At 36.5% G+C, this 26,807-nt stretch overlaps 2 protein-coding genes across 2 annotated transcripts; one reads left to right on the top strand and one right to left on the bottom strand.

The window, feature by feature from the left end:
- The first annotated feature begins 5,714 nt into the window (after positions 1-5,714).
- LOC106320067 (probable trehalose-phosphate phosphatase J) lies at positions 5,715-8,328 on the top strand. The gene is made up of 11 exons (XM_013758432.1): positions 5,715-6,084; positions 6,206-6,346; positions 6,437-6,508; positions 6,595-6,690; positions 6,790-6,846; positions 6,943-7,044; positions 7,146-7,223; positions 7,343-7,412; positions 7,548-7,618; positions 7,711-7,803; positions 7,934-8,328. The coding sequence occupies exons 1-11, from the start codon at positions 5,806-5,808 to the stop codon at positions 7,982-7,984; spliced, it is 1,110 nt and encodes a 369-aa protein (XP_013613886.1). The 5' UTR covers positions 5,715-5,805; the 3' UTR covers positions 7,985-8,328.
- Positions 8,329-17,965: 9,637 nt separating this feature from the next.
- On the bottom strand, positions 17,966-18,817 carry LOC106320069 (ethylene-responsive transcription factor ERF057-like). The gene has a single exon (XM_013758434.1). The coding sequence runs from the start codon at positions 18,815-18,817 to the stop codon at positions 17,966-17,968; it is 852 nt and encodes a 283-aa protein (XP_013613888.1).
- Positions 18,818-26,807: the final 7,990 nt, after the last annotated feature.

The raw sequence follows: 26,807 nt of genomic DNA, 5'->3' as shown, positions 1-26,807 counted from the left end.
GATCCGAATCCGGATACCCTAAATTTCCCGGATATCCGGATCCGGATCCGGATCCGGATCCGGATCCGGATCCGGATCCGGATCCGGATCCGGATCCGGATCCGGATCCGGATCCGGATCCGGATCCGGATCCGGATCCGGATCCGGATCCGGATCCGGATCCGGATCCGGATCCGGATCCGGATCCGGATCCGGATCCGGATCCGGATCCGGATCCGGATCCGGATCCGGATCCGGATCCGGATCCGGATCCGGATCCGGATCCGGATCCGGATCCGGATCCGGATCCGGATCCGGATCCGGATCCGGATCCGGATCCGGATCCGGATCCGGATCCGGATCCGGATCCGGATCCGGATCCGGATCCGGATCCGGATATTAAATCCACGGATCCGACGGATCCGGATCCGAATCCGGATACCCTAAATTTCCCGGATATCCGGATCCGTCCCAGGGCTAGTTTTGAGGTCAGCACGAAAGGGTGCTTTTGGTTTTCAAAGACAGGCGGCGTCTTCGAGTTGTACTTATATATAGATTATTTATATGTTCAATATTACTCAATTTGATAAAGCTTTTATGTTTTTTTTTCTCAGATATTTTCAGTGTTATTATATTTAGTCCTCAAAACACTGTATATAATCTTTTTACACACTTGCATGCATGCTACGACACATGTATGTTTCACTAGAATGGCGCCATTTTATGGCAATGTGATATCCTATAATATTACCAAAAAGGCTTATCATTATAGGCAATACTATTTGATAAGTATCAATTCAATGAACAAAACGGTCCAAAATAATATATCCACGTGTAAAAATAAGAACCGTTACAACTTAACAATCAAGTTTCAAATTGTTTTTGATAGGTTCAAAGATGAAGTAAAAGTTCCTCGAAAGGTCACTCGTATTTTAGGTATCGCATATTTGTATGGATATGTAAGAATATGAGCCATCTTAATTCTACTTTTAAGGAAAACTAGAGATTTTACCGCGCTACGCGCGGTTTGTTTGTTTATAAACATTATATAATATTAATGTTAAATATAACTTAAACCTTAGATTTTAAAAACAATTATTTTTTTAAAAAAATATTATATCATTTATTTGTTTCGAAATATTTTATTTGTTTGAAATATCATTAATTTATGTTAAAATATTAAATGTTTCTATTAATCTTTTAGTAATCATGTTTAAATCTTTCTTAAAATTTATAATACTATACATTTAATAAAATAAAAATGTTTTCTATTATATTATGTATATTCTATATTTTTTACAGATCATCTGATTGATTTTAAATTATTTTTAAAAATCACATAGATTACCGTAGAGGTCGTCCCTGAGTCCACGGTTAGCTTGGAAATCCTCATGTGTGTGGAACCTGAACCTGTATGCGGGGAAAGAGACAGAGACGGGGATGTCATCGTCGTCAAGGTGAGCGGGAACATAGTCGTTGGAGAATGAAATTGTTAAACTCTGATCAGCAACGCGATAAATCTCCTTGCTTCTGGTGGCAAAAAAAAATCTGAAGAGTGTAAGTAGCTCCTGCTTTGAGATGAGGCCGGTATGTTTCAGCACGATTACAGGATATGAAACCTTGCATCACAGTCCCCTGCAGGAGTTGGAATAATTCAGGTTTAATGATGTTGATTTAGAATACTGTGGAATGAAAGTTGGGGATTAGAACTCATACCTATTCATCAATGAGTATGAGCTCTAAGCGAAGAAAGGCCCCAGCTTTAGCTATGTTTCTTGCCTCCCAAAAATGGATTAGCCAAAATCGAAGTTGTGACTCAGATCGTCCTGGTGAGATGTCGTTGAAATACATGGCGATCAGGTGGTAAGCTGAGACTTTGCGGTGGTTTTCATCGCCATGGGTGTAGTTTTTGCAGATTAGGTTTTTTGATTTAGGATGGATCTAGGTTAAGAGACAGAGATTTAAATAAGAGAAGTATCAAGGGGAGATGGATCACATAATTGAAGAATAGCTTTAACAGCGTCATTGATTGTGAAGGTAACGGGGAAAGATCAGACGTTTGGAGAAGATGAAGTGGAAGAGTCTCGGGAGAGACACTCAATGCTTGAAGACGACGACGAAACAGATTTTTGGGCATGTGCTCAGATGGACCGACCGATAATATAAATAAAACCCATACAAAACTCCATTCTATTTCAGCCAAGGTCATGCGTCAAAATAGAGGGCCTAATGATATTCTGTAAAGAGCCCAAAATAAATCCCAATAGAGCCCATACGAAAGTGTCAAAATAGTCCATATGAAGCCATCATGACGTGTCAAAAAAGAGTGCTCTGATTGGATGATTTTCCTAGGTGACGTGGACAACTTCAAATCTCTCCCTCGGTCCCTTTTATATATTGGGATTGGTAAGATTATAAAGATTTGGTTTTGATGCCCACCGTTAGTCGTTTGATCAGCTTGGTTATTGTGGAGAGCTGGGCAACGTGGTTTTATAACTTGATGCTACGATTTATATTTTGAACTTTTTTGTTTTAGTAGGGCGAATATTCACAATTTGGAACAAGCATGAAGAAATTCTCTATACTTCTTTATCTTCACAAAGTCTAAAATTTCGGATAACCAAAAATATTGCAGGCCAAATGAATCATAAAATTAGGTGCTTTGTGGCGAATACAAAATTTTAGGATTCTACTATGTGTCAAACACTTTATGCCAAGTGGCTCAGATCTATAACTAACGCTGGCATTTACATTTATTAATATTTTGAAGTGATCAGAGAAAAGTATATAACTTGCGATTGGTATAAAGAGGTATGGTATAAATATGCTACGACGAAGTACTTTTTTATATTGTGGACTGCAATGAAAGAAAGGCTTGCAACAGGAGATCGCATGAGGCATTGTAGTGGGTCTGTGGACAGCTCTTGTGTCTTATGTAATGAACCATTGGAAACAATGGAGCATCTGTTCTTTGAATGTGTATACACTGCTCAGATTTGGAAGAAGCTGATGGAAGGAGTGTTGCAAAATGAGTACACTAACCAATGGAGGAGATTAATGAGAATAATGAGGGTTCCGCAGACAAGTAAATTAAGTAAAGTCTTTCATCATCAAATACGTCTTTCAGCTCACAGTTCATAGAGTATGGAGAGAGAGAAATAGGAGAAGACATGGAGAAGGGCCTTCCCCTGCTGATCTATTGACAAAACTGATTGATAAAGGTATGAGAAATAAGCTCACACTCATTCAGAGAAGAGAAGATAAAGACTTTGGAGGTGGAATGACCTATTGGTTTGGTACAAGAGTCTAGAAAATCTATATCTTTTAGTTTTGATTTTGAGTTGGAGTTTTTTAATTTGAGATGAGATAGGAGGAGAGTCATTTTCTACAAAGTATCACTCTCGATGTAACAAAGTTTTTTTCTTTTGAATTAAATTTAATATTCAATTCAAAAAAAAAAAATTATTCATTACCGTTTGAAGGGTTACGTTAGCCTTTATCTGACTAGCATAATTCTTATATACAAATGAAAATATTTGTTTGTTGTTTCAAACATTATATATAAACGATTCACCATACAACCAAAATGTGAACGTACGGCTTCAAAACTCCACCAAAGGCTCGGACATATCGGCGAGAAAACTAGGTAAGATAGCAAAGCAAGAGAAAACTAAGGTGAGGAGGAAGAGAACGTCTGGTATACACTGTAACAAGCCGGAAAACTAGGGCAATTCTCTTAAATTGATTTTTTTAAGTTTATGTCACAAAAGTATACCTCAAAAAAATAAAATGATCAAAATAGATTTTTTTATTTTGAAAATTTTAATATTTTTTTAGTTTTTAAAATTTGAAATCATACCTCCAAAACCACACCCCTTAACTCTAAACTCTAAACCTTAAATAATAAACTCTAAACCCTAAATTCTAAATCCTACACCCAAAAATACACCCTTTAATAAAACATTTTGGTCATTTTGATATTTGAGATCTATATCTGTGATAAAAAAAATTTTAGATCTATCTTAGAGAATTTTACGGAAAATTATTGAGTTGTTTTTCTATCGGGTTTTGGAACAACAAAAAGATTACTTGATTTTAATTATAAATAAAACGGTCATTAAAAATTTCGATAAATATGGTCATGATAAAAATAATAAACAAAAACTTTAGTGGATGTTTAATAGATCGTGAAAGCTGTTGACCTCCCCCCACCCCCTTTTTTTAGTTATTACTACTATATTTTTTTTTTTAAACGAGACATCGTTTTCGAATACAAGATAATAGAAACGAGATTACTACACTACTACATTAGTATACTATCATAGTTACTACTATATTATATGCATCATATAAGTTTCCCTATTACAACTGATTTTCCCAAAAGAAACAAAAATGTCGATGTCTCCGAAGAAATGGATATTAATTAGTTTGTGAGAAAAGTAACTCGATTGCTTAAATTGTCATATGATTCTGCAACTTTAGGTCATATGATTCGGCAACGTTAGGTTACAGCATCTCCAATCCAACTTCAAATCTTCAAATTTTGACATTTTTGTCATTCCAACCCAAACTTGAATCCTTAAATTTTGAGCTTTTAAATAGTGACACCTCAAATTTGAAGTTTTACTATTCAAAACCTCAAAATTACTATTCATTTTCTTTTTAGTCCTTACAACTATTTTCTTTCACAAATATATCTACTAACTTTATTTAAAATATTTTTTTTTTTTTGATAATCCTGGTATCCGAAGACCTCGTAAGGCTCCGACTAGCAACCAATGACCGTCCACCGGAGCTAAGCCGGGGAGCCCGCCGAGGTCTCCAGGAGGGCTGGTGATCACCCCATGTAAATCCCACCAGTGGCCAGCGTAGTTGGAAGTGTCCGTATTGAGCCCGAAGGCCCTCAAGAGCAACATCCGCCAGCGGGACGCGAACCCATGACTTCCCAGGTCGAGGATCGCCACTGGACCACTAACGCGTGAAAATATTTAGAATATTTTAATTACACCTAAACAAAATAAAATAGAATAAATATTACATAACATTAAAATAAAATTCACACAAATAGAAAATTACATTAATTAAATCTCACACAAAATAAAATTCACACAAAGAGAAAAATATATTAAATAAAGCTCACACAAAATAAAAATGCATTAAACAAATTTAACATAAATTATAGCAAATTACATAATATAATTTTCTAAAATTTGTGTGTATGTGTGTTGTTTTACTATATATGTAATTTGTATTATTTTTATTATATAATATTGTAATATTGTGTGTTGTATAATATTTAAAAGTATGTTTTATATGTATTTGTAAAGTTTTATTCTTATTTAATAACTTTTGTGAATGTTAAAGACTATAATGCAAAAAAATAATTTTTTAAAGATTTTTTTGAGAATTCATAGTTGGAATAACTACCATTTAAATCTTTATTTTGAGGTTTTGGTCCTCTTGGAATGAGGTTTTGGATTGGAGAGGCTCTTGGTAAAAATTTAAACTGCATCTGAGACACGTGGCGTTACTGTGGGACCAATTCAGACAAAGAGAAGAGTCACCACCACCTCATTCAGCTGGGCCGGCTTGTAGGTCCCACCTCATAATCTCGGTCCCATGGCTCCCACTTGTAACGAGACTCTCTCTCTCTCTCTCTCTCTCTCTATCTCTCACCAAGTCTTGTGCATCTATATAAGCCACCTCTTGGTCACCGCATTTCTCCCACACTATCTCTCTCGTCTCTTCAAACACTGCAAAACAACCAAATCACTTATTCGAATAATTCTCGTTCCTTCTCCTCTGTTTTATATATTTTTTTATAAAATGGTGAGCCAAAACGTCGTCGTACCAGACGCCACGACGGGAATCATAACCGTCTCCACCGTCTCTAACTCCTCCGTATTTACTCCTTCCGCTCAAAAACCACCGACTGCTCCCGGTCATATCTCAATTTCCAAGAAGAAACTACTCAAAAGCCTCGAGATCAGTGGCGACCAAAGTCAGAGACTCAACTCTTGGGTTGACTCCATGAGAGCTTCTTCTCCTACTCATCTCAAATCACTCCCTTCCCTTTCCTCACAAGAAGAGCTCAATTCTTGGATAGTAAGCTCCATGATCAATCACACGCTTTTTTCAGACAAACTCTGTTTTCTTTTTTCTTTTTTCTTTTTTTCCTTAGATGATGCTAAAGTTTTATTGCTTTCTTGTGTTTAATCTCTACCAGAAACGACATCCATCGGCACTTGACATGTTTGAACGGATCACTGAAGCTTCAAGAGGAAAAGAAATCGTTATGTTTCTTGATTATGACGGTACTCTTTCTCCTATCGTCGCTGATCCAGACAGAGCTTTCATATCCAGCAAGGTTCTTATAATTAATCCACTTAAATTCTCCATATTTTCCAAGCTTATTATTTCTTCCATTATTAAATATTCTATTCTGTATGTTTCACAGATGAGAAGAACTGTGAAAAAGCTGGCAAAGTGTTTTCCAACTTCTATAGTTACTGGTAGATGCATAGACAAGGTACATTTTTGTAAAATTTAAAAATGTATTATTCATTTATTACTGAACAAATATAAGTTTAACTTCTAAATGAAATACTTTTGCAGGTTTATAGCTTTGTGAAGCTAGCAGAACTGTATTATGCTGGAAGCCATGGAATGGATATTAAAGGGCCAACAAAAGGTTTCTCTAGATACAATAAGGTTATAATCCTATTTAAGATTATATATTAAGCTCAAATAATTACAGAATTATAATCCAAAATTTATTTAGTTGTAAACAAGTTTTACTTTTGTTATTAGGATAAACCATCAGTTCTTTATCAACCAGCCGGAGATTTTCTTCCCATGATTGATGAGGTAAAATACAATTTTGTTTCATTCCTTTTTTGGTTTATTCTCTATTTGTATAAAATATGTATGTGACTGAGTAGTAAATTTAAAATAAATTTGTAGGCTTTTAAACAATTAGTGGACAAAACCAAATCAACACCTGGAGCCAAAGTGGAGAACAACAAGTTCTGCCTTTCTGTGCACTTCCGCTGTGTGGACGAGAAGGTAAAAAAAAAAATTAGTACAAACGTTTCAGATATGTGTTAAATTTTTAAAAGCTAATTACTCCTGTACTTAATACCAATTTTCTTTGAAAAAATATTCAGAAATGGAGCGAACTGGCTTTAAAAGTTCGGTCGGTGGTAAAGAACTATCCAACACTGAAACTGTCCCAAGGTCGGAAGGTACGAAGTGGCATGTTCTTTTTTGAACATAGAGTGGCATGTTCTTATTGGTGAATTTAAGTAAGTTAGAGTTTTTGCATTAAAAACAATCTAACTTATTTATTTTGGACTTTAATCAGGTTTTTGAAATCCGACCTATGGTTAAATGGGACAAAGGCAAGGCCCTTGAGTTTTTGTTAGAGTCACTTGGTGAGATATTTTTCCATGTCTTGTATTTTTATTTTGCAAAATTCTTTTTTTCATCAACAATAATATGGCTCTTAAGTGGTTTTACCAGAATTAAAATATAAACAATTCTAAAATTTAATACTTTGGCTGTTGCAGGATTTGATAACTCTAGCGATGTATTTCCTATTTACATTGGTGATGATCGAACCGATGAAGATGCTTTCAAGGTATACAAATTCAATTTACGTGCGATGTATACAATTAGTTTCAAAATTCTAATTGTGTTTGTTTCCGTTTTAATTTGTGTCTTCTAAATTAGCTACTTCAAGAGAGAGGACAAGGCTTAGGTCTTCTTGTCACCAAGTTTCCCAAAGACACCAATGCTTCGTATTCTTTGCAAGACCCACTTGAGGCAAGTACACATACAAATATACAAACATGTTAAAAGTATACATTCATCCATTTTTCGTATGTATCTATACCCCGTATATTAATACCTATGGTTACTCAAATATAATGATATACTTCTGCTAAATATTCAGGTGATGGATTTCCTGCGACGGTTGGTGGAGTGGAAACAAGTTCAGCAATGAACACGAAGGGGCCAATGGAGTTTTTTAGTATAAATAATCATTGCCCATAAATGCATATATATATATATATATATATATACGTATAGATGATATTGTGCCTATCATAGAACAGAACATTGTACAAGATATATAAAGGCAAATTTCATAATGTGCCTCTATATATATATATATATATATATATATATAGGTTGATCTTGTTCACCACGATCTTGCTTGAAAGGCATTTTTTACCTTTTACATATTGTATGGGAAGAGGTATACCTTATGTTAAATTCTAAAGAATATGTGTATCGTTTTGTGATGTAATCATATTTTCTCTCCTATATGGCTATTTCGTCGAGAAATCTTGCAAAATGTAAATTTTCAATGTAAATTTTCTCCTGGAAAAGCTCTTGTAAAAGGCATCATAGTTTCTTTGCAAATGTTTGGAATCAATTTTAAAATTCTGCATTTAAGTACTGAACAATACATTTAGTAAACCGGTATAAAAATTCAAAGATAACGTTCACTGGTGAAATCGTAAAGTAACACTCTTTTTCTCTTATAAAATTTGTTTTAGATTACAAAGGCAAAGTTTCGCTTCACAAAACATATAGATATTAATATTGTAGCTTTTATAGTTTTAACTCTTAGTTACAAAAAAAAAACTCTTTAGATACAAACAAACATATAAGTAAATAATTCGATCAGAAAAACGAGTAAAACTAAAAAAGAAGTTAATGCGAGATTACTAGGATGTAGATTGTGGACTAGTGGGAATTAGACACACATCCATGGTAGGTCCGTTACTTTCTCCGCACCATGAGAACATACATAGTACTTGTGCTGATAATGACTGAGAAATGACAAATTCTTCAACTTCAAGTCTTCTTTTTCTGTTGCGAATTAAAGTACATATTAACCACAAAAATTTAAAAGGTGCTACAATTTCTTCGTTTTGTTTGCTTGCACCGCATGATAAAACAATACATACGTTAAGTAAGGTGCGTGTTCCTCTTTATGTCCATATCATTTGCTTCTCAGGCTCTCAACATGCGCATATGTATGTGTAACTGCATGTAATAAAGAGCTCGAGTAGATTCTTTACACGTGTCTACACTGCAAATGTCGGCGGTCTGCTCTTCGAGATCTTTGATCTGTCCAACCTCAAGCATTAATGTTAATATTAAACTTTCAAAAAGGAACATGAACAAAGACCATATGTATATGATTTGAATGTGCACATGGGCCGGGGATGCATGTGAAGAAGAATGCCGTGACAATGGGAAGCCATATTCAATGTACATGTGTCACTGTTCTGTTCGTCTCTCAGATTCACAATTATCAAGGAATAACTAACTGATTCAATATGTTTTACTGGGCGAAAGATTCCCTTGTAAACCGAGAACTATACATATAATGGTTATACTTATTTCCTTGTGATTTTAACCATGATTGTTATCGTGAGTGCTTTTTTTTGGGTCAAACCTTTCATTACTTGCATTAAAAGAAAAAGTCTTTTACACCAAAGGTGCAGTAACATAAACAACAAGGGCTGCTTTAGCTAGTCTATCAGCAGCTTCATTCCTAATACGAGGGATAAAAGAAAAGGAGATAGAATCCAAAGATCGACTCATCACGCTAATGTCGTGGAGGATGCCTTGGATAGATGTTACAGAGGAGTTTCCTGTAACGAGATCAATGAGGCTTTTACAATTTGTGAGACAGAGTAAGTCTTTGAAACCTGCATTAATAGCACAGGAGATGGAGTCTTTCATGGCCAGTGCTTCCTCCACCAAGGCTGATGCGATACACCGGCGGTGAGCAGAGCCTTGGAGTAGCGTCAGTCCTGTCTGGTCTTTTATGATCCATCATGTTCCTCCCCGACCAGTCGCAGTATCCCAAGCTCCATCAGAGAAGCATACGGTTTGATTCATGTTGGTTGGGAACATGACTGTTCTGAGCGCGAGGGGGGGGGGGTTTACTGATGTTGTCGGAGGCTTAAGGGGCTGAGCCAATTGCCATTCACAACAGTCTTTGATTGCTTTGGTGGTAGTCTCAATCTCAGAGAACCTCTTTTCTTCAAACAAATTTTGATTCCTACTAAGCCATAGGTTCCACAGTATCCAAGGGTATAGAGGTTGAGAGAGACCACAAGGAGGGAGATTTACCATTTTTAAACAGTGTTTGAGCAGTTCTGTTACAAACTTCACCACTGAGGGGTTTGGCTTGAACAGAGCAGGGGCTTGGTCCCATACCTTCTTCGCAAAAGGGCAAGTGAGAAAGACATGAAGGACAGTTTCATCATATCCACATCGCTTGCAGGTACCGTCTGTCTCCATGCCTCTTTTCTTAAGAAGATCACCCACAGACAGAGCATTACATTTGATCTTCCACAAAAAATGCCTGAGCTTTGGGGAACATTTAACATTCCAAATGCATTGTTTCCAGATGAAATCTTCAGGGGTTCAGGGAGTGACGTGTAGTGTTGAGAGAGCATACCCTGATTTAGTAGTGTATTCCCCTGACTTCTCGGGTAGCCAAGTCCTCTCATCCTGCATCCCCAGCGCACTAGGAACCAGGAGATTGATCTTTTCTTCGTACTCGGGGAGAATGGTTTGGACCGCACGGGAGTTCCACTCAGCAGATTATGAAGAGATCAGGTCCGAGACCCTTAGCTCCTGGAGGTTTTCTGGAACTGGTCCCATTGGGCAGAGTTGCTTTGTTGTGGACAGCCTGTTATCCTGCCACACCTTTATATTATGAGTGGACCCTGATTTAGTAGTGTATTCCCCATATCAGGTCCGAGACTCTTGTCGTGAGTGCTTTAAACAGCAAAACTACTCGTAACTACATACTATGGCTGAAAATAAAGAACAAGGAACAATCAGGTTTAACAAAACATAAAACAAGAACAAACCCAAACAAATAATTATGTAATTGGGTAAATATTTTTATTATTATGACGTGCATCATAAAACAATTGTCTGAAGTAATGGACTCATCTCGGAGTTCAAAGATATTGGGCTTTTCCAACAAAATTCGGCCCATTAAAAATCTGACCATTAACCCGGGTTCTTATACCACCATTAACCCTGCCTCTTAAGTGGGTTCTTAAGTGGGTCCCACGATTTTGATAAAAACCAGCTCCTCATCCTCTTCTGCAAGAGGCAACTTTGATTGGGTTCTTGTACTGTTTGCGGCCCTACTGACACGTGGCGGCCTGCGATTGGATCGTTTTTAATTTTTTTTTTTCAAATCAGACAAAAAAAAGAAAGAACCCTTTAGTGTTAATCATGCCCTTAGAGCTTTTAACTAAGAAAAGCTAAAAACCGTCTCTTAAATAAGAGATATAAGAGCCGAGCCGAAAAATGCAAAAAAAAAATGTTAAATAGAACCCAAATTAAACACCTGGGTTAATCATTCTCTTAGTAGGTTTCATTGGTCCTTTGCATGAAGAAGTTCCATTACAAAGCTCTGCAAATATAATCTTTAAAAAAAAATTGTAAACGAGTGAATTTCGAAAGATCAAATAGATCCAGAGAGTTTATCTATAGCGGGGCTGTTCGTTTCTCCATCCGGATGATCCATCTGAATGGAGATGAGAGTCGTGTTCGTTTAGTCAATAAAAGTACAAACCATTTGGATGGATCATCCGGATGAGTTTTAGAACTCTAGGTTTAATTTCAAAACTCAGCTGGCTGGACTTAAAGAAAGCATCTGGCTGGAGATGGAGTTGTAAAATCATAAAATATCGATTTTACCCCTCACAAACTTCTGAAATTACAAATCTAAAATCCCTAAATCTTCACTCTCGTATCCTCTCTGCCGTCAACGTATCCTCTCGCATCTCTATCTCAAATTTCAGAAATCGCCATGAAAGGAGCTTGAGCTCTCTCTCTCTCTGCCTCTCTCTCTCCGCGTCTCTCTTTGCGTCTCTCTCCGTCTCTCTCTCTGTCTCTCTCTCTCCGCCTCTCTCTCGCGTCTCTCTCTCCGCAACTCACTCTTTCTCAGGTATCTCTCGTAGTCTCTCTCTCTCTCACTCTCTTTCGCTTATGCTTCTCCGCATACTCCCTCCTCTGCTCATCGCTTGAGCTGGATCACAATCCATGTTTTGCTTGTGTGTTCATAGAGAGGTCTCTGAGTTGAAACATTGATGGGCTTGCTAGATTTTGAGAATGTGTTTATAAAATTTTATCTGCATGTTCATAGGGATATCTCTGATTTGTCAATTTCGAGTTGAAACATTGATGGGTTTGATTGGTTATGAGAATGTGTTTATGAAATTTGATCTGTTTGTTCTCTGATTTGTCAGTCTCTGAGTTAAAATATTGATGGGTTTGCTTGGTTATGAGAATGTGTTTATGCAATTTTATCTGTTTGTTCATAGAGAGATCTCTGATTTTTCAGTCTCTTAACTTGCAAATGTGATGTGAAGTTTGGACCAGCTTTGATTTGATTTTGCGTCTTTTTTGAGAAATAGGAAGATTACACTAAACTACAACTTTGTTTGATTCCACAAGGCTTAAGCTAATCTGTTTTTTTGTTATATCGATCAAATAAAAAGAACACGAGATCAAATTTGCTGCTTGGATCCTCGTGTTTTTTGAATGTGTTGTTTGTTGTTGTTTTTTCGCACACAGATTAGATGCATCTAGTGAACTAGTAGTATTAATAGTTGTGAACTTGCTACCAAAGTAGTCGCTTGTGTTTTCTTGTTCTTATTAATACATATCTTCTTCCAGAGTTTTCCTTTTTGTTTCTATGGTCGAGCTTGATGTTAAATCTCAGTCTCTTAACTTGCAAATGAATTCGAACTGTTTGGAGCAGAGACTACGTTTGGGAAGAATCGAACGAGCCAGCCATATTCAGATACAACTTCTGCTGCAATGACCTCTGTCCCTGGTACTGATGTAAGTACATCTTTAACTTAATGATTTCTTAGTTTAGTTTAGTTCTCGTTTTAAATATTTGTATATTAAAAGACTCTTGCATGGAGTGATGAACAAACCCGGTTCTATCTCCAACTGAGAATTGAGGAGAAGCTGAAAGGAAATGCTAGACAACAAATTATCAATGAAACTAGGAGACAGTCTATCATTGATAAATTCTATGAAGCTTATGGGGAAAGGCATCCTTGGAAGAAGTTTGAGATCAAACACACTACTTGCAAGAAGCAGTATGATCATTTCAAGCGGCTGATCCACAAGAGAACGGGTCTTGGTTATGATTCATCTGGGTTCATAGATATGTCAGATGACTGGTGGAATGAGTTGTGTAAGGTAATAATCATCTACTATGTTCTGTCTGGTTATGATTCATTGTATTGGTTTGTTTGTGTCTGCAAACAATTGTCTGAGTGTCAATTGTATTGGTTTTTCAGGAATGGCCAGCAGTGAGAAAGCTTAAAGAGAAGCCAGTAGAAAATATTGACTTGATGGAAAAGGTGTTTGGAACGGTTCACATAAGTGGAGCTGAAGGATGGACTGCTCAACAAGGTGAAGACCATTTGGATCAGCAAAGCGTAGACCATATGGATCAGGATCATGATGATGGCGAGGCTGAAGACACAGATACGACAAATATGCAAATTCCTCCTACTCAGGATGCTCCAGCTGAATCAAGAACTGTTGGCCCTTCATCTTCTAGTAGATTAAAATGCAACAGAAAAAGATCAAGGGCTGCGCAAGTAGGACATGTTGTAGCAGATGTTCTTTCTGACAAGAACAAGATGATAGGGTGCCACCCTGAGTTCAGTTGCAACCAGCTTAGAGCTATGGAAGCCTTACACTCGTTGTCTGCTATCAGGCATTGGTCTCCTTTGTACAAAGCAGCTATCAACCATCTCAAGCAGGATCCTACCAATCATCAGACCTTCTTGTTCTTTAAAGATGATGAGAACAAGGTCCTCTACTTGGAGTTTGCTACTGGGGAAAGTAGAGATGCTTGAAGAATGTTATGTTTGTGCTTTTTTTTGTGTTTTGTATGAACTCTAGTGTCGCTGATCTTAAGATATTATGTTTTTGAGACTTTTTTTTATTATATGAGTATAAGCTTTTGGTTATGAGAATTATCTTGTTATATGAGAATTATCTTGATTTTAATATTCCAGGTTTGGTGAAGTAGAGAATACAGTTTGGACAGGAAGGACAAAGTCGAGATGGACAGTAAGGTAAAGCTTCTTACGCTTCCTTTTAGATGTCTGATCCGGTGTTTAGGTTAATACATTAAAGATGATTGCTTGTGTTCCACGTCTGTGTCCAATACACAACAAGATTTGCTCTGCTCTGTTTCGTGATCTTTTGATTAATGTGGTTCAGATTAAGCAGAAACATGTAGAGACTAGCTAGTAGCTTCCTTTGTTGAACGTGTTGATTTCTTTCTACGAAATAAACGCTACTCTAAATTATCAACGAAACATGTAGAGACTAGAGAGGACGGTTATCTTGTTGCTTCTGATGATTGAGATAACCTTGCTGCTTTAATTTACCATTCAGAAGTAAAATTAGTTGCTAAACGACTGATTTCTGAATATGTCTGCTTAAATTACTGTTTCGTTGTTTGTTATTGTAAATTCAGATTGGTATTGAAAAGAAGTGGAAGGCGCTATTTTATGACAGCCTTTCATTGTATTCTCTTGTAATTTTCCAGGACATATTAAGACTTCTCATTGATGACGATGAGCTGGATTTGTTATTTGATGAGAATCAACACATGTATACACTTATAGATGAAATGTTTGGAGTGCCAGAAGCTGATAAACAACTGATCAGGGCAAACCGAGGTGAAGGTTGGCGACGTGTGCAGCTTTGACTTTGAGGTACAATGCTATGAAATTCTACGCATGAACCAGAAAACATTTAGGAGGTTATGCAAGATACTATCAGAAAAATATGGGTTAGTGGAGACTTTAAACATTTACAATGAGGAGAGTGTTGCAATGTTCGTAGAGATGGGTTGACAAGACTTAACTGTACAGGCTCAAGGAGAGCGTTATCATCATTCAACTGACACCGTCAATAGGAAGATTGATGAGATACTGAGCTCTATCTTGAAACTTGCAGCAGATATTGTGAAGCCGGCAAGGAATGAGTTCGAAACTGCTAGTCCTTTTCTATTTGATAATCCAGTGTATTGGCCTTACTTTAGAAACTGCAGAGGTGCTTTAGATGGCACTCATATTCATTTTCTTCCACCATCTGGAAATGTTGAGGCATTTAGAGGTAGAAAAGCTGAAGCAACCATGAATGTGTTAGCCATCTGCAATTTCAGTATGCGATTCATATACGCTTATGTTGGAGTTCCCGGGAGAGCACATGACACTAAGGTGCTAACATACTGTGCTACTGAAGAAGCTTCTTTTCCTCACCCACCAGCTGGAAAGTACTATTTGGTCGATTCAGGTTACCCAACCAGAGATGGCTACTTAGGTCCTCATCGCAGAACTAGATACCATATAGATCAGTTTAGTAAAGGAGGTCCACCGTCAAACAGTAGGGAGTTGTTTAACCGCAAACATTCTGGTTTGAGTGCGATCATTGAGAGGACTTTTGGTGTGTGGAAAGCTAAATGGAGGATTCTAGACAGAAAACACCCCAAGTATGAGCTGAAGAAATGGGTTAAGATTGTGACAGCAACAATGGCTCTCCATAACTATATTCGAGATTCACATCATGAAGATTCCGAGTTTTCACATTGGGAGGCAATGGAATCATATGAACGACATGGTGATGAATAACATGATGAGCATGTTCAATACATACCAGCAGGTGATAGAGTTATGGAGCGTACGCGTGACTCTATTACTCTAGAGATGGCAAGAGGAACTAGACTTCCACATTAGCATCAAATAGGTATGGTTCTTTGTGCTTCTCTGATCGGTTTATAATGTCATGCTTGCTGTGTGATTTGAATTGAGCTGCTGCTTCTTTGTCAGTTTGATATTGATTTGAATTGAGTTGTAGGCGTTTTTTGTATCAGCATTCAACCTTACTATCGAACTGTACCAAACTCGTGCATTTAAGATTTCAGTTTCTAGTCGCCTCTTATGATCATCTGTACATTTTGTTTTTGATTCTAACTGCCTTCTAAGATATGTTTCGTTAACCATTATGCTTGGAGTAATGAGTATGGTATTGTAAGACTTAGTGTCAATGCTTCGTTATGCTGTTTTGTTTTAATGTTGAGTGTGTGCAGATGTGATGTTTCTGATGTTTTGTTTTGTCCGGTGATGCTTGTGTCTGTATACAATTGTACTGGTTTTGTCGATGCTTCATCTGTTGAGTGGTTGCTGGTTTTGTCTTGTTTTGTTTGATCTTAGTCCTCTTGAGTTAATGGTCGATCTTCAGTTAAGTTCCTTGCTAGTTTGATATTACTGGTCATTTTTTGTTGCTATGAACAGCTTACAAAGGATGATTATGTGGGACTGAGACAGGAAGCTTGTTAAGGTATGTACTCTCAAGTCATTACAAAGGAATCTATTAGTGATGAACTTGCTTGTAATTATGTGGGACTGAGACAAGAAGCTCTTAGTGATAAACTTGCTTGTCTGAAGATGGTTCCTTCTTCCTAATTTGTTGTTTGGTTTGGCTTATGTAGTTGCTGGTACCGTTTGTGTTCAAGGGATTTTGTGGTTGCTAGTATCTTTGGTCAGTGTGATATATCTTGTATCTTTTGTGTTGTAATGATAGTACTGATGCTTATTGACTGATGATAAGTTTATACATCACATTATTGATTGACTGACCAGAACTTCTTTATATGGCAGATTGGTAGTAATGGAGTAGATGAGTAAAGAGGGTGAAGATTCAAGATGATTATTTGTTGGAGACATTTTGGTTTAGCAATGAAAACTTATTTTTTATAAAGCAATGAGTATATGATGCTCTTTACAATTGCTTTTTTCATCTTTTAAATTTTAGTTCTATAAATATGAGTTTCTACTTTGAGTTGTTTGGAAGTTTATTCAAATTTGAGTTTCTACTTTGAATTTTATAAGAAGCTATAGTTGTAGTTAAATTTTAATGCAAATTTAAATAAAAATAAATAAATTTATATGAAATAAAAATTTATAAATGTCAAAATGCTAATTTTAAATTAATTTCAATGTAAATATATTTTAGACTAAATAAAAAATTAGTATAATTAAAATTAATATCAAACATATGATTCGATCAAAACAAGGGTATATTTGTAATTTGTTTATTACACTCATCTGGATGGAAATGAAAAACAAGAAACGAACATAAAATCTATCCAAATGGCTCATTTAGATGGCTCATCTGGATGGAGAAACGAACAGCCCCTAAAATCTGGATAGATCATCTGGATGGATCACATAGATGGAACAGCTGGATGGAGATAACAGATGGAGAAACGAACAACCCTTCCGAGAGGAGGGGCTGTTATTATTATTATGACATTTATTATTATGACAGTTATTATTATTACGTGCATGATAAAACAATTGTCTGAAGTAATGGACTCTTCTCGGAGTTCAAAGATATTGGGCTTTTCCAACAAAATTCGGCCCATTAAAAATCTGACTATTAATCCGAGTTCTTAGACCACCATTAACCATGTATCTTAAGTGGATTCTTAAGTGGGTCCCAAGATTTTGATAAAAACTAGCTCCTCCTCTTCTTCTGCAAGAGGCGACTTTGATTGAGTTCTTATACTGTTCGCGGCCTCACTGACACGTGGCGGCCCGTGATTGGTTCGTTTTTAATTATTATTATTTTTAAAATCAGACAAAATAAAATAAAAATAAGAACCCTTTAGCGTTAATCATGCTCTTAAAGTTTTTACCGTCTTTTAAAAAGGAGATATAAGAACCGAGCCGAAAAATGTAAAAAAAAAATGTCAAATAGTAACCAAATTAAAAACTCTGGTTAATCATCCTCTTGCTGGGTTTCACTGGTCCTTTGCATGAAGAAGTTCCATTACAAAGCTCTGCAAATATAATCTTTTAAAAAAAATTGTAAACTAGTGAATTTCGAAAGATCAAATAGATCCAGAGAGTTTATCTATAGCGTCCCAATCAATCTCAAAAGAAGGACACTTCTGCAAACCCATGCAAAAGCTCCCATCTTCCTTCATCCATTCGTTTGAGATAATATCCAACAACGTTATATCCGACTCAGGAGAATAACTCGACCCGTATCCGAATTCATCAGGAGCTTCACGTTCTTGCTCCACTTTAGGATCCGTGTAGTGAAAACCAAAGAACACTTCTTCTGTTTCCGCCGGTTTCTTGAGCTCAGACATGGGAAGCTCTGAGCTATTGCAGATGGATTCGATCTTAGCGTTGACAGACGGAGACAAGGTCTTTTTATATTCTCCACGACGAGCAATGTTTGGGAAGTTGAGACGAGCGTTTTCTCCTCTGATCTTATGAGCAGCTTGGTCGTAAGCTAATGCAGCTTCTTCCGCGGTTTCGAACGTACCGAGCCATAACCTGGTTCGGTTTTTAGGCAACCGGATCTCAGCAACCCATTTGCCCCAATGGCGTTGTCTAATGCCTCGGTATAGTTTAGCCGGTTTAGTTACGTTGGTTTTCTTCATTAGGGTTGGTTTAGCGTTCAGAACATTGAGGTTGTGGCCACTGCAGCCACGACGAGCTTGGTTTTGTCTGAGATGTAACTCTGTTTGAATTTGGAGGATTTGAGCGGGAATGAGCTGGTTTAGCCCAATTGGACCAGTTTGATTACATACCGGTAATGTTTGGTTATCAGGAGTAATCGGTATTGGTTTTGATGAAGATGGAGAAGAAGGAGATGAAGTTACCTTCATGAACGGTTCAAGAGCTTTCATGAACTCTTCTAAGTAGCCATTCATGTTCAAAGCTATTTCCATTTGTAGTTTGTGCAAAAAATAATAATTAATTTGGAGAAATAAAAATGAGCTTCTAGAGAAAAAAAGAAGAAGAAGCCCAATTGATAAAAGAAATTGCCTAAACAACAACAAAAATACGCACACGAATTGCTAAACAGGAAAGTAGATTGTTTGTGTATTCCAGATTTGAAATATTCTTGTGTGTTGATAGTTTTGCCATATCCGTTGGCTTATATATGTGTTCGTTTCGACCATGGGGGTTTTATGTGGTGAAGTCAATGTAAATACTAAACACTATTTTAATATGTATATATACGTACAACAAAATGCATATATCAAAGAGAATAAAGCGCAACAAAGTAAAATATTATCAAATAAACGCGTTGTGTCGTTGACAATTGTTATGGCGACTCAAAATCCTTTTATGTATTGGTGTTTCAAGTCAATTATCCTTTCTATATTGAAAAACAAAAACAAAAAAGAATCGATTATGAAGATGCAAGATGTCTGCCCGGAAGTAGTCGTTGACGTAGTTGCTAACGCAGACGACATGTTGAGTGGTGAAGACCATGTGGAGTCAAGATGCTAAGCTAGAGTCGTAGAGACTTGGAGAGCAAGGGAGTATCTTTGAGAAAAAGCAATATGAATAAACTTGGAGAGCAAGTTTATGACTTAAAAGAAGTGGAATAAGTGCAATTCCAAGAAAAAGAAAGTTGCATTTATTGTTATGAAAGATGTTCATATTCGTTATGCATTGGAGAAAAGACATTGAAGAATGTGGATTTAATGATAAAATAGCTTTGAGGATCGTTGGGAAAAAACATAGAGGCTGATTTTACAGAGAGAGAAAAGCTCTTGAGTGTGATCTCAGTCGTGCTGAAGCAGTTGTTGACGTACTTGACGGAAAAGAGACATAAGCGTTGTAGCTTAGGAATCTTTCAGTAGCGTGTGTTAGGGCCTTAACACTAGACGTGTAAAAGCTGAATTAAGTAGATCTTGTAATAGATTGTTTAAAAATGATTCTAATAAAACATAAGTGTTTGCTTGTAGAGTTTTGTCTCTCGGTTTACTTTCTGCAGTACTATTGTGGTGTCTCCTTTGCATGTCTTTGGATCAGATTTTAGATAAAATTTCTCATATTTTGTAGTATTTAAATTTTTTAAGATATTTTCTGTGTGTTTTAGGTATTTTTTTGGGTTGGACCCGACATGACCCGAACCGAACCCGAACCGTAACCGAACCGAATCGACAAACTCTAGTTACCCTATTGGGTCTAACTATCTAAGACCCGACCCGACCCGGACCCGAGAAGACCCGACCCGAACCCGACCCGAGGACCCGAATGCCCATGCCTAATCTGGTACAAGGAAGGAGACTGATCGGTGCATCAGTAACTGTGTCAGGCCAAACAAGAAGCAACAAAGTTGTTTGTGGCACAAAGGGGAATGAGATCGAAGTGCGTCAGGAAGTGATGCAAGGTGATCTTCAGAAGGGTGATTGTGAAGTCACTCCAAGACAATAGCAACGAGTGCAGAGTGCACTCGGTGCGGATGGGGAAGGGCTCATGGTCAAGAAGACGACACATGAAGGATGCTGTTGGTTCTGTGGGAAGGTTGGACACGAAGGCGGAGTGTTTTACTCGTGAGAAGAGCAGAAACATGGCCAAGAAGGTGAACAAGGCGTTCACTAAACCCAAGAGGGTTGAAGAGGTGTCCTTAGCCAAAAGTGGCTTACTTGATGAGATCAAGGATGAGACATCAGAAGATGGATGCAGCTCTGGTAGGAGTGATCTTGAGGTTGATCAAGAAGCATCAAGTCTGGAGCCAGGACACGAAGTTGTTTGTGGCACAAAGGGGAATGAGATCGAAGTGCGTCAGGAAGTGATGCAAGGTGATCTTCAGAAGGGTGATTGTGAAGTCACTCCAAGACAATAGCAACGAGTGCAGAGTGCACTCGGTGCGGATGGGGAAGGGCTCATGGTCAAGAAGACGACACATGAAGGAAGCCATGTCCTCAACCAAAGCTGGTCGAAGGGTAGTTCGACAGGTGCGTCAGATTGTGATGCAGTACTTGTAATTTATTCCGCTGCAGCAGAAGCTGTATCATGATTATGCATGAGAAGCAGACAGGTGTGTCTGTTATGGAAGGCTTGACATCTAAGCATCTGTGTTTTAGCTTAGTATGCAATCAAGCAACAGGAGAAGTGGTAACGTTCTGATTCAAGGAGTGCATATTTCATGGGGGAGAAAAGCATGTTGTGGTGCACATCTCGTGGGGGAGAAAAACACATTTGGTGTGGAAGTTTCCATGTGAGTAACGTGGTTATTGAACCAGAAGAATGTTGTGCTCGATCGGCACACAAAGCTAAAAGAGGGAGATTGAAGATGCAAGATGTCTGCCCTGAAGTAGTCGCTGACGTAGTTGCTGACGCAGACGACATGTTGAGTGGTGAAGACCATTTGGAGTCAAGATGCTGAGTTGGAGTCGTAGAGACTTGGAGAGCAAGAGAGTATCTTGGAGAAAATGCAATATGAATAAACTTGGGGAGCAAGTTTATGACTTAGAGGAAGTGGAATAAGTGAAATTCCAAGAAAAAGGAAAGTTGCACTTATTGTTATGAAAGATGTCCATATTCTTTATGCCTTGGAGAAAATGCATTGAAGAATGTGGAGTTAATGAAAAAATAGCTCTGAGGGTAGTTGGGAAAGACACAGACACAGAGGCTGATTTTACAGAGAGAGAAAAGCTCTTAAGTGTGGTCTTGGTCGTGCTGAACTAGTTGCCGAAGTACTTGACGGAAGAGAGACATAAGCGTTGTAGCTTAGGAATCTTTCAGTAGTGTATGTTAGGGTGTTAACGCTAGACGTATAAAAGCTGAATTAAGCGGATCTTGTAATAGATTGTTTTAAAAAAAAATTCTAGTAAAACATAAGTGTTTGATTGTAGAGTTTCGTCTTTCGGTTTACTTTCTGCAGTACTAGTGGTGTCTCCTTTGCATTAACAAATTAACCCAATACAATTTTATGGAAGCTTAATATCCGTTAATTTTCTTGCCTATTACATCAAATGAAACAAAGTATCAAAAATCTTAACCCCAATATGCGAGTATAACTGTTACTATAAGATTCTTATGTATAAATTTTGGCAATGATTGTAATTAACATTTCGGAGATTATATTTTGAATGCCAAATTATTTTATTTGATTTTTAATCTAGAAAATGTGTAAAACAATAGAGTCGGAACCAGTCAGCTTTAACTGTGAAAACAACGGGTCCACATAGACGTGTGCGCACGTTGTATCCTACGCAAGCCTGCTTCAAGCTTCAGTCTCATTTTAGCAGAACTTCTTTAGCTCGCCTTCTTGGTCTTTAGTGTCATTTGGAAACCGACAAAGATTATTTTTTTAGCTTGAAAATTAAACATATTTTTATTAAAGATATAAAATTTGATTTTCAATTACAAGATAACATAGTTATAAAAAGAAATGAGGCTCGATTAACAAAAGAAACGAGGCTCAATGTCAAACCATAATGAATAAAAATGGTCAATGTCATTGTGTATAATATAACTTTAGATAGTATTTTGGATTCTTCATCAGGCTTTGTTTACTTCAGGAAAAGCGTGGAACTTTAGGTTGCTTCTCGTGAATCTTCTCTACTTTTTTCACGCATTTTTGAAGATATTTATACTGACCATCAAATTGTTTTAGTAGCTGTTTATTGCAACCACCACCATAAAGTGAAAAGTTACTCTCATTTCTCACGCAAATTTGTTTACGAACAATCATTTAGATATATGAATGCACAACTCGACTAACCGTTTCGACTAAGCAAACAACGATTACAAATGAACATAAATTTATATAAGTGAATGGTCTATATATCAATGTCGATGTTGTATCATCACTTAGGTTTAACAAAGTCGCATATCTGAGTTATACGCGAAATTTGTATAAATCATGAAACTAAAAAGAACTCGAGATGAAACCGCTAATTCGTTGACTATATAGGCTATCGTTTTTCAAAATAAACAAATAATAACAGTTGAATTTAGCATGTCAATATTCTTAATTAATGAATTCATTGCTAAACTAATAGGCATGAAGAGGTAGGTAATCAATATTTTTTTAATCATGATTCAATGGACCTCTATAGATTACCAGTACCAGTGGACTCGCACCGATTGCTGCTACCTTTTATCCTACTTAAATTCCAACATTAGTTAAAGGACACTTTGAATCACCTAATTATTAAGGTTTATCAAGGGACATCTCAAGTAGCAAAAGGATGAGAACAAAGAGACATTTGCTTTTATCATGAGTTATTGCATCTCTGTTACTTGTTAGTTATAATCTTGCTTCTCCAATAAATTTGTGTGTTCTGTAGGATTTTTTACCATAGGTCTCTGTTACTTACATTCACAAACCAAGTTAGCAACAAAAATGAGTAAATGTTACTGTTATTAAATCCATGATAGACGTCAAAAAAAAAATCCATGATAAAAGCAAATTAAATGTCCATAAGTAAGTGGGCTCGTTTCAGAATTTAAATATAGTGGGCCTTTTCAATAAATATGACACATAAAAGAAAAATAATGTAGATTTCATTAGTCCTCTTCATAAATTTTGAAATATTAAATAGTTCCACAAAGTTTATCTATACTGTCCTAATCAATCTCAAAAATAGGCCTCGCATAATATCCGTAACCCGAAATCCGAACCGAACCCGAACCGAAAAACTCGATCCGTATCCGGTCCGAAATGTAAAAAATATTCGAATGAGTCTTGTAAGGTGGTACAAAACATATCTGAACCCAAAGTGTTATTAACCGAACCCGAAAAACCGAAAAATCCGAAAAATCCAAAAAAATATCCGAAGAAACCGATCCGAATGTCCAAAATAATATACAATATAATTATATGAAACATGAATATATACTTCAAATATTCAATTTCTTATTTATTTTGATATGTTATCTAACAAAAAATATTTAAAATTTAAATAACTACCTTAAATACTTAATTATATATAAATACTTAATTATATATAAATAAACATATATTTCTTATGTTTTACTTTTAAATTTTAGATTTTATTTCGGGTATGTCCGAACCGATCCGAAATAACCCGAATCCGAATGATATATGATTACTTTATGGGTTCTATTGTAATACAAAACCGACCCGAACCCGATGTGTTATAACCGAACCCAACCCATGCTTGCAAATTTACTAGAATGGGACCTATGAGATGTTATAAAAGAAAATCGAAATCTGAAAAACCCGACCCGAACGCCAACGGGTACCCAAACGCCCAGGCCTACTCAAAAAGAAGGATACTTTCGCAAACCCCATTGAAAAGCTCTCATCTTCCTCTTTTTAATGGGTTCATGTTGTTCTGGAATAGAGACATGATAGAGAACTTCTAAGGATGTTCAAACTCCATCAAACTTCTGAGGATTGGTGGAAATGGTTTTGTTACCTTCTGTAATTTTTCAGAGAATCCCTTGCTGAAGTTGAAGATCCTACTTCCATCAACATATGTCACAAGAGAGTCATTTTTCTCAATCTTTCCAATTCCATGAATCTGCAAAATAGCTCCAGAATCCAATTTCCTAAGACTTTTCAAAACGCATGTGGTGGTTCTTTGACCAGTAAGAGAACTGATACTCTCGACCCAGATTACTCTATTCTTGCCTATCTACTCCAGCCCGTATCTTGGTATAAAGAAGAAAATATGATCTTGACTTATGTACGGGTCTTACACCGGCTAAAAATGACCTCTCCATGGAGGAGCATGCCGCCACGGTGGAAAGCACGTTGACGGGAAATTGGCGAGAAATTGTAGAAGCAAGTCGATACGTAAATAATCGGAACTTTACTGTTGGGTCATCAAATTTCCCACCACGAGTGAAAACATAGACGACATTGGTCTCTGAATCGTAAAAACTCAAAATCTTTCTCGGGTTTCTTGCAATTGTTGGGGGGATGTTGAGAAGATGCGTATCAACAAAGACCGATGTATCGGAAAGAGCATGTACTTTTGCAAAAGATATTGAGGCGAGTACAGCTCGTCTATTGGAAATTTCATACCGAGTCTCGATGAAAGAATCACTCACACTCTGTTTCTTGCTTCGACTTGCTATGTTTTCTTGATACAGAAAGTAGAAACTAGAAACAACTCTTTTTCGGAAATCAGAGAAGATGAATTTATGTGGTAAATATAAAATAACGTCCTCATAAGTTTATATATGTTAATGTTATACAGAACCATCTTCAGTTATACCGGAACTATGTCGTTACCACAAATCATGATGGCAGAACTGATACATTTGATCAATATTGTGAATGGATGAGCGACACTCTCAACCCATATGACTCTATAGAGCAGTCTCACTATCACTCCCTTGCTTCAACAATATCATCTCTCAATGTAAGTAAACATTAGATGTGATTTTAGTTTTTAATGCAATATTTATAGATTTGGCAAGAAAATATTGTTTTTTGGTTTTGTCCAAATTCCCTTTACAGTTTTGCCAAAATTTTAATTTTCTGTTTTGATTATGCAGTTTTAGCTACACTATCTATTTGAGATTCTGACGAAAAACATGTGGTTGTGTTTTCTAGCAAAATTCCATGGTTCTCGCCGAAAAATATGTTTGCGAGATTTTTAATACAATGCAGGTTTGTGTTTATAGTGGAAAAATGCTAAATTGCGATTCTAGAAAAAAATGGCATTAAGGTTTTGATAGACAATGTGATTTTGCAGTTTTAGCTAACAAATGTGCTTTTGCTGTTACTACAATCTGCAAATTTGTGCTTCATACAAAAAAATGTGATTGCACAGTTTTTGAATAAGTATGCAATTTTGTAGTTTTACTTAAAATGTGATTTAGTAGTGTTGATGAAAATGTGTCTTCGCGTTTTTTCTCCAAATAATTCTTTTTGTTTACGCCTGAAAATTTCTAGTTTGCAATTTTTGCAGGATATATGATTGTGTGGATTTGATGGACATATGTTGTTTAATAGTTTTGATATTAAAATATAATGTTTCGATTAGAATTTTTTTTTTAAAAGTTTTTGAAAGTGAATCATAAAAAAACGTACACAACTAGTCACTATGTAAATTTTATTTAATTTTTACTTATAGCAGAAAAAAGTTTACTGTTAAGGTTTGGATTTTATTACAGAAAATAGAAGGAAAACTGGAAAAACTATCACTTTTCAAAAAAAAAAAAAAATTAAGGTTTTAAAACTTGTTTACTATTTTCCAGTATTATGGAGTCAAGATGCTGAGTTGGAGTCGTAGAGACTTGGAGAGCAAGAGAGTGTCTTGGAGAAAATGCAATATGAATAAACTTGGGGAGCAAGTTTATGACTTAGAGGAAGTGGAATAAGTGAAATTCCAAGAAAAAGGAAAGTTGCACTTATTGTTATGAAAGATGTCCATATTCTTTATGCCTTGGAGAAAATGCATTGAAGAATGTGGAGTTAATGAAAAAATAGCTCTGAGGGTAGTTGGGAAAGACACAGACACAGAGGCTGATTTTAGAGAGAGAGAAAAGCTCTTAAGTGTGGTCTTGGTCGTGCTGAACTAGTTGCCGAAGTACTTGACGGAAGAGAGACATAAGCGTTGTAGCTTAGGAATCTTTCAGTAGTGTATGTTAGGGTGTTAACGCTAGACGTATAAAAGCTGAATTAAGCGGATCTTGTAATAGATTGTTTTAAAAAAAAATTCTAGTAAAACATAAGTGTTTGATTGTAGAGTTTCGTCTTTCGGTTTACTTTCTGCAGTACTAGTGGTGTCTCCTTTGCATTAACAAATTAACCCAATACAATTTTATGGAAGCTTAATATCCGTTAATTTTCTTGCCTATTACATCAAATGAATTATTATTAGATTTAGAAACTCACTCAAAACTAAACCTTTCAATGTGTTTCTCTTGATGTTACATCTCTTCAATCTCTTCATGAGACTTCTTTATATAGGACTAAGCTACGTCTTTTCATAA

Source organism: Brassica oleracea, unplaced genomic scaffold (genome assembly GCF_000695525.1).
Source record: "Brassica oleracea var. oleracea cultivar TO1000 unplaced genomic scaffold, BOL UnpScaffold00790, whole genome shotgun sequence".
Classification (NCBI taxonomy): Eukaryota; Viridiplantae; Streptophyta; class Magnoliopsida; order Brassicales; family Brassicaceae; genus Brassica; species Brassica oleracea.
This window is presented reverse-complemented; position numbering and strand designations above follow the sequence as displayed.